Below are 8,803 nucleotides of genomic sequence, written 5' to 3' on the forward strand. Positions count from 1 at the left end.
ACTACAGGTGCAACGCAGAAATATCTTTACGCACATCATCTCTTATTAGGTCCATTCCTTTTAATGTTTATGCTGTGTATGCTTCTTGGGAGGAGATGTGTACTCCTTTGCAAATAAAACAAATGCCCACCATATCCATTCTTCAGTATTGGGATTTTTGTTGTTGTTGTTGTTGTTCTTTTAAAGATGCCTGAACTCTGCCTGGCAGTGAGTGAACTCTCCAGTCATCACCATAATCTCCTGTGGCTAGTTCAGCTGGTGCCTAGCTGGATAATACGTGGACGGTAATGACACTGTAACATCAGAAATATGTAGAATCATTAACAGCTAATTTATTTGTATCATTAACAGCTGATTTATTTGTATAAGCTCAAAGTCTCATAAATGCAATAGGTATTAAACTTGGGTGATTCATGTCTGCTTTTGTGTCAATCTGTTATGAGTTCTGTATCTTTGAAATGAATAGATCATAATTTATCTGAGTGAGGAGAATGAATTAGATCCTCAATTTCAGGCTTGGAGGCAAGCATCTAGCAGCGTTTACTTGTGCAGAAGAAAAACTACAATGAGATAAGGGTTCTTATATTTTACTAGCCTCTTTACTAGTTTGATGACACCTATATTCAGAAAATCCAATTTAATAGTTGTAGGCAAGTTTGTGTCTAGGGAAGCCATGCATAGGCTCATATACTTTGTAGAAACAGTGTGGATTTCAGAAATTCTCTGGGAAAGAAATTTTTTTAATTGTTTTTCAGGGAAGTAAGAAGACGTCTTAGCCTAGTGCTAATTTCAAAGCTTCTTAATAAAAAGCATAAAGAAATACCTGATGACAGTGACAAGCAGGTACTGCATATGTGTTGTGTGTGTATAATTTGAAAGTTTAGAAAACATGTATATTATTGCGTTTTATATTTTATTACTGTAAGCCTATTTTCAAGAACCTTGCAAAATGACCAGTTAGCAATTTTTAGTTAAGATTAGTATTAGAAGTATATTTGCACATGTGTGTAACCTGCATGTTCTGCAGATTGTAAGTGCAGTATTGTTTATGTGCCTAAACGTTCATTTTGGACATTGGACAGAGGTCTACACTTCTTTCAGTCTTCCTTTTGTGTTCATGTAGAGTCACTCTTTGTTTTTGTACAGTTGATCTTTTATTGAGGCAACATACAAACACTTTAGTTCGTGAATAGTCAAAAATTACCCAAAGCATAAAAACTTCCATTTTAATTAAAAATGCCTTTTATGTTCTTGTCTCAGTGGACAAATAATATTGTAGTGTCACTCAGTTTCCAATTTTCTGTTGCCAGTAAACCAGTCCAATTTGTTGATGTTTGTATCTCTAGATGTCTCTTCTGCATCAGTTTCTGGTGTACATGAAACCTTCTAATCTACTAAAGAAGATGAGAGAAGGACTGGAGCAGCAGAATGCCGATGGAGACCACCTTCATACAGAACTAGAACAGGAGGTATATAGCTGATAGTGCTTTTTTTGCATTTGTCTTTTTATGCATCTTCTACAGTTTTGAGAATGTTTCTTTTAATTTCTGTTAACTGAGGACAGTTCTGTACATGGAACTGTATATACACTATTTTGTTGCTGTATAATTAAAATATTACTCATGTTCAATTTTGGTTATAGTCATGGAGGAAGGAAAGAAGTAGCGTGTGACAGAGGAAGCTGTATTAGGCTGTCTTACAAACGGGGAAATCGTCAGATTTTTTGAATGGCTAGGTCACATGGACATCTTGAGTCCTGTCTTCTGTAATCAGAGGACCATCCTCCCTCCCTTCTGATGTAATCAGTGGAAACTGTTTGATGCTGAGCCAGACCTGCACCTGCAGGCTTCAGAAGGAGATTTATGAATCCTTTATGAATCTTTTCTCATAAACAAGTATTAGAAAGATTTAGTATTTCCATCCATCCAAAAATTCAATATTGGTTTGGTTATTTGAGTCTATCATGGAATCTCTTAGCAAGTATTTTGATCTGTATGTAGATGCAGATGTAGATGATCTGTATGTAGGGAAGATAAAGCCAACTGCTGAATTTAATTCTCAGTAATTAAAACTACAGAAAGTTTTGTAGGTTACTTAGATAACTTAAAACAGTGTAATACTGTTTTAAAATGTTTCTAATGTATGAATGTACTGTTTCAAATTAGTTATTTAGGCAAATGTGTAGACATACTTGTCCATTGATCTGGCTGTTGGAGGAATCATTCCAGAAAGCAAAGATAGTGCTGTATCTAGATGTGAAGAGTTACAATTGTACTTTGACTGCTAAAGCTCTCTTGATTTCTCTCCAGGCATACTACCTAATCTACATCCTCCTTCATCTAGTCAGTGAAGCTAGTTTCTTTGATGTTGTAAATTCTAATCAAAGGGTAAGTAACTTCAGTGGCTAGATCCTTAGATTTTAAAAGACTCTTTATCATGCACACTTGGTCTATTTTGGTAAGAGCTATCGTGATAGAAGATGACCAGTGGATAATAGCACTAGGGGAAACTTTTGTTCTGGGGCAAAGTAAATGCAGAAGAGCTTTCTCTGTACCTGCTGCAGAGAAAGAAACCTCTTCTGCGTTTCTGCAAATGGAACTACCTCAAAACATAAGGCTGTGGATCAGCAGGCATTTATTTTGTTAATCTTTCCCAGAAAGTAACTGGAGGTTAACTCAACACAGAAATTCTAAGAAGTCCCATGATCCTCTGAACTTTTGAAGTAGCGTTGAAATTTTTCAGTCTAGAAGAAAACCACTTTCAAAATATCCCGTAAAATATGTTCAAAGACATCACTGTTTTCTGTGCTGGAGTGCAGCCATGCAGCAAGTGAAAGCTAGGACTGTATCTCTTCTGTTCTCTGTAGTGATAGTTCCTTTGTGTCAGGTGATGTGAGCATCTGTTAAGTAATAGCTTCTGCTTAGCCTTTCAGTAATCCTATTCAGATTTCTGTGATCACTTGCTGTGAGTTGCTTGCTGCAAGGTGTTTGTGTACACCTTCTACCCCATGGAATCACTCTTGGCTTTTAAAAAATCTGTCATATGAACTGTTTGAGAGAGGTAAAGCAGTGATGTTTGGTTATATTTCGGGGCTTAAGTGTCTCAGTTTCCTACTCAATGCAAAAAGATAATCACAGAGTGTAATCTGAAACAAAACCCTATTCAGTAAAGAAAATAATTATATTGTGATGGTCTTTTGAGTTGTTTTCTACAACTGCCGTCCTGAAGATTTTGATCTTTTTTTATATATTTTTTAATGTCTCTGTATTTCTTAATGAAGAAAGAGTGTATTATTCACTGACCTGTTAGCCATGGCAAGAGGGGTGTGGCTGAATATGGTGCAGGCTAGACTTTGTATAAAATTAGTATAACTTTCATTTCTGGTCCTCTTCCAGTTAGATGGGGTAAATTGTCATGGTCTTGAGACACCAGCAAATGTTCATAAGTAGAATTTCAGCATGTCTCACCTGTTCTGCAGAGCGGAGCCTCTTTGCAGCTGTTCAGTGAGGGATTGAAAACAGGAATTTTAGGAAGAAATTAACAGAATGCAAAAGATCTTGGGAGCCATTATCAAGAGATTATGAAGTTGCAAAACTGCTTTATTAAAGTAATCAGAAATTTAGAGAGAAATAAAAGATCAGTGCATAAACCTTGGATATGTTTCACCTGCTCAGCCAATTCCTACAAAAGAAAATGACCTGAGTCATCAGTACTGAAAAAGTTATTTTTAGCTATTGTAAGTTCAGAACTTTTTTTGCTCATAAAAGATGTGAATGGCACTGCACTTGCTACTTTGGAGACAGAAAGGATTTACAAATTAGCTAGTAGGAACTTTAAAATTTGTGATGTATAGCTCTGCTATACTTTGAAACTATTTTTTAAAGCTCTTAGATCTGGTTTACCAGGTGCATACCAGCACCTGATAGAGAATCTTGTAATCTTGTTTTTTTTCTTTTCCCCCTTCCTTACAGCATATTTCTGAGAAAAATTCAAACTGAAGCATATAATTTTTAAATTGAAATAATATTTGAAGAAAGCTTTTAGTTTTGACATGGAGGTTTTAAATAGCTGTACACTTTTGTCTTTATTTAGCAACACTTACTGAAGCTTTGTGGTGCCTTAGATAAGCACATAAAATGTGATATTAGGGAAGATGCAAGACTGTTTTATCGAACTAAGGTAAGACACGTAAGCTGGAGGTTTTTTGTTTGTTTTGGAGTGGTTTTCAGTTTTCTTGATGTGTGTTGTTCCCTCATCCCAGCCCTGGAAATTCTAAGAGTCCTTCATGGGTTTGTTGTTTTTTTTCCTGGCTTCTCTGTCTGCATCATGTCTTTGCACGTACATAAATATATGCCCATTATAATGCACTGAAAATACTCTTTTTTTTGCTAACAACAGGACTCTTAACAACTGTAGAATGTGAGCTTGTCTTCCTTTTAGCCAGGCATCTCAACTTTAGACCCACAGAGTTGCTCCGTTTCTTTTCCTGGCAGTCACTGATAGTTGACTCTACTTTTAAGAGCAAAGGCTACATGCAGGGCAGGATACAGAGGACTGAAAGACTAGCCTATCTTGCATGTGTCTCTGTTTTATTTTCAAATTAATGAGTTAGTTAAAAATGTTGTGGGTTTAAGCCAACAGTGTATGTGCTGTAGCATCAGGCTTGGATAATTGCCTTTCATTTGCTTTGTGGTGTGGGGCTTACTAATGAAAGTCCTAATTTTGTGACTTTCATGCTTTGCATGCTGTTGTAGCAAGCCAAATCAGATCAGTGATAAAGTGACCTACCTCAACTTCGAAAAGCCTTGGCTTCTTCAGCTTTAAATCAAACATTTGCAGTTCTGTGCATCATTACCTCTCAAGAAGATTTTTCTTTTTTATTCAGCCAGATTAGTAGAGCGTGGATCCTTTTAACAAGTTAATTACTCTTGCCTTGGATTTTTGTATCTCAGGTCCCTTTCACCTTTGTTTCTATTGCCCTTGTGCTGAGAGGGGAAAATCTTACTCTTTTTCCCCATCACTTCATTTGTGTAATAGTACAGTAACTTCCAGAGGACACCACTGTGCTGGGTTTTAACACAGCATATGAAGCAAATCTCAGTTCTGAATGGCTTGGGTTAAACACCTGCTTGTGATTGGTTATGAAAAAGCACAGTTTTATGTATAAGGAATTCATTTCAGAAGCAGACAGTGCTGCATAGTTGGCTTTTGTGATTGCAGTTGCAGGCACCTTTTCTAGGTACAATCAGACTTGTGTAACAAACCTAACTCACCCGAAGGATGAGATGGGCGTTTGGAGGCCAGAGGCTTGCATACTAGTTCCAAACACTTAACATGGGGAGTCATGTGCCTGTAATGTGTTTGTGTGGAGTACATGACTTTGAATTCAGAGTCCCAAATTACAGGGATCTCGTTGGAGCTGAGGTGGTGGTACTTTGTGCAAGCTGTAAAATTATTCCCTCCCACTAAACCCTGGGTGTTGGGTTATCCAGGGTTTTATGGGTTTGGGGTGGGGTGGAGGAGACAGGGGGTATGATTTTGGCTTTTTTAACATAAATGGCTAAATTAATCAATCTGAATTTGCAGGTAAAAGACTTAGTTGCTAGGATATATGGCAAATGGCAAGATATGATACAAACCACTCGACCTACTCAGGTACTGTAACGAAACCTTTTTCTCTCTTTTTTCATATTGCAGGGTGCATTTAACTCCTTCTTTAGCATTTGAAAATAGCATATTCTTTTAAAGAGATATTTTTTTCTTCATAAATGCCATGGCTGTGGAATACACTTAGATGTATTAAAATAGATTTTAATTAAAATCCTTACTTTGCTGGCTTCAATAAAACCAAGATGTCATCTTTAGCCTTAAAAGTGCTGCTTTTGTAAGTGGCTCGCGTAATACACTAAAATGCTAGTACTGAGTCAAGTTACAGGGCCTGTCTCTGATTATAGTTATTAGCAGATGCTTCAAAAAGGATGTTGGGGCAGAAATGCAGTGATGCGCTTCCTGCTGTGGTCTGGCAGTGTGTGACTACAAGACTACTTGAGTCCAAGGCTCCTATCCACATATGTTTAACGGCTCTTGATAACTCCTCCCCCTTTGAATGTGTTGAATTTCATGCAATGATTAGGAAAAGCCTTTTATGCTCTGTAAAAGTATGCAGTAGTAAATAATGTCATGATTCATCTCTCATTAATATTTGCCTTCATGATACCTAGCTGGCCTTGGTGGAATAGGTGGATAATTTCTACTGATGTCCGGAGTTCAGAGCTGTTTCTTCCAGTCTAGGGTTGTAAGGTTTATTTTGTAATGTGATCAGACCAACTGTTTGAGTCCTGTCTTGGAATATAAAGCTACCCATCTTGGAAAAGCTTAGCTTTCCAGTAATGTAGTGTATCACTTACATAAAATTTAAATTATACGTATATGCTTAGTATTGATTTAAGTTAAAAACTGTGTAATCAACCATTTGTCTGTAAAGACTATTAATCACTCCCAGCAATGTGCAAAAAAGACATCGTTTGTAGTGTGTGTGACATTTCTTGTTATAGAGGGGGAAAGGAATTAGCCAGCAACACGTGGCTGCAGAAGCTATTTAGCAATTGATGAAAGTTGATAATGATGCAGCTCTTTCAGAGTTGTTTTTTCAGAGATATTTGGGGTTGATTCACATATGGGGAAACTGGCAAGTGTTTCCCAATAAAATTCTAGGCACTTGCCTACTCTACTCTTTACTTCTATCATTGGTTTTCTGACTTGTTTACTATTTTGTTTTTACTCTTTAGGGAAAACTGCATGACTTCTGGGAGCCAGATTCATGAAATCTTGCCTAGTTCAGGGAAAATAACAGAAAAACTCTGCAACCAAGGAAGATGTAGAATGAATGGAGCTTCACCTTGATCGGAACAGAAGAAATCAGTCACCTGAGTTAGAACTTGAGCTTGATTCAGGCAAATACTAGAAACACAAGGATCCAATTTGATTAACATTGCTTTTACTACAGATACACTACTTATGAAAAATTGAAGTGGGTAAACTGAAAAAAACCCAGCTCTTTCTATAGCCCTATCCAAATTGGCTAGAAATATTTTATCGTATTGAAAGCTGAGGGAAGTTTTCTTGTTTCCATTGTTAATCACAAGACATTTGAAAACCATATGTATTAGTTTTCTTGCCAGCACACACCTGCAAGCATTGTTTTAGGATGGCTGGGAAAGAACGCCCCTGTGACATGTAATGTGAGTTCAGAAACAGTGTTAGACCTCCCTTGTTGTGAGCAGGTGAGGAAGTGGTTCAGAACTGGGCTGAGTAGCAGAACTGCCTGCACATGTTAATCTGCAAAGCAGAATTGGTATGACCATCCAATGTCTCTAAAAAATACAAAATGCAGCAGTTGCATGTGAACAAGTGACTGCTCTCGTGTTCACTTGAGGGTGGAAACAGAGCTTAAGAGTGGTTGTACCCAAACAGGTTAAGTGGATGCTGCTTTGTTCTGTGGTTGTGTTTTATCAAATAACAAAATGTAATTTGTTATTACAGTGATGCATTCATTTTAACTTAAATTCCTCATCTTCAGGCACTAATTTATTTATGCAGTGAATGTGACTGCACAGGAAGTGTTTCTATAAGACCAAGTTATAAATGAGATCTTATTACACCAGTAGTATTGTTGTACTGCTCTTTAAGAAACAAACATCTCTATATTTGTTATCTGGCTTCAGCACTTTCTCTAAATGGAGAACATACTAATCCTAAAATATCAGCTCAGTGGAGATTTGAGGAGATGAGCATTTGGCCCACCTATGTAAAAACTGTGAAAGCCATATGAGGTCTGAGTTCCTTTGTGTGAAATCTTGCCACACACACAATATGTGCGCAAAGCTCCAAGAGCTGTTTGTGAAATAATCAAAGGAAGATGTGATCTCCTTTTGTGCTCTCTGTGCAAATGCCATCATTTAAATCTTACACTGTGGTTTGTCTGTAGGATGTGTGTATATATGAAGAGAAAGTTAAGGTATTGGGTAGAAGGACCAACTGGTATTCCCTTAACAAGTGAGATTTTTAATAATATCAACATGTGCGTTTTATAATACTGTTTCCTTTTAATTTTTGTAGATTACCCTGTCTTGTCTTGTATGATAAATTCCCTACAACTTTCCAAGATGAGAATGTAAAATAAGACAAAAAAAACCCCCAAAACCACCCTTCAGATTTAAGTATGTACATTACATATAAAGGAACTGCTATAGAATGGGCACATGTCTTATAGGGAAGGTTTACTTACAAATTCCTATTAAATGTTTTGTCTTTCATTTCAAGTGTTAGAGAGTTAGCCTAAGACTACAGCGTCTCTGTGCTCTTCACAGGATAATCAGCTTATCTTTGTTCAAACAAAAGTTATGCTCGTGGCATTATTCGGGGGTGGGGTGGGGGGAGAAAATCCCCTTTTTTAAATCTCAACATGTTATTTAAGAATTGGAAGAATCTACCTCAAAAGGTATCTTTGTTTGGCGATAGAACTGCTTTAGGCTAAAAAAAAAATTACATGGTGGTATATAGGTATGGCAATGCCATCCTTTGCTCTGCCTGTCTTTGATAGTGTATCAGCCTTCCCTCTGGTAGCAGTTGCTTACTCTGTTGAATATATTGTATGTTAGTTTTATTAATGTTTATATTTTTTTCTCACTAACGTTGTATAAAGTTTAAAAAATTTGCAGAATATGTTTACTGTATGTAATGTGTATATATTTTCTTACTATGTAAAGTTGAAGTTGCTGTCCTGTATATTTTGGAGAAGGAA

General features: G+C 36.8%; 1 protein-coding gene across 1 annotated transcript in view; it reads left to right on the forward strand.

Annotated features, from left to right (window-relative positions):
- The window catches only part of SLF2 (SMC5-SMC6 complex localization factor 2), a 30,438-nt gene extending 22,014 nt beyond the window's left edge, over positions 1–8,424 (forward strand). Inside the window, exons 14-20 of the mRNA XM_050899146.1 lie at positions 187–284; positions 756–843; positions 1,347–1,469; positions 2,310–2,387; positions 4,093–4,179; positions 5,587–5,655; positions 6,789–8,424. Of these exons, the coding sequence (XP_050755103.1) occupies positions 187–284; positions 756–843; positions 1,347–1,469; positions 2,310–2,387; positions 4,093–4,179; positions 5,587–5,655; positions 6,789–6,824 (579 nt within the window). The 3' untranslated portion in view covers positions 6,825–8,424. The remainder of the gene's footprint in view (positions 1–186; positions 285–755; positions 844–1,346; positions 1,470–2,309; positions 2,388–4,092; positions 4,180–5,586; positions 5,656–6,788) is intronic.
- Positions 8,425–8,803: the final 379 nt, after the last annotated feature.

Source organism: Gymnogyps californianus, chromosome 6, assembly GCF_018139145.2.
Source record: "Gymnogyps californianus isolate 813 chromosome 6, ASM1813914v2, whole genome shotgun sequence".
Lineage (NCBI taxonomy): Eukaryota > Metazoa > Chordata > Aves > Accipitriformes > Cathartidae > Gymnogyps > Gymnogyps californianus.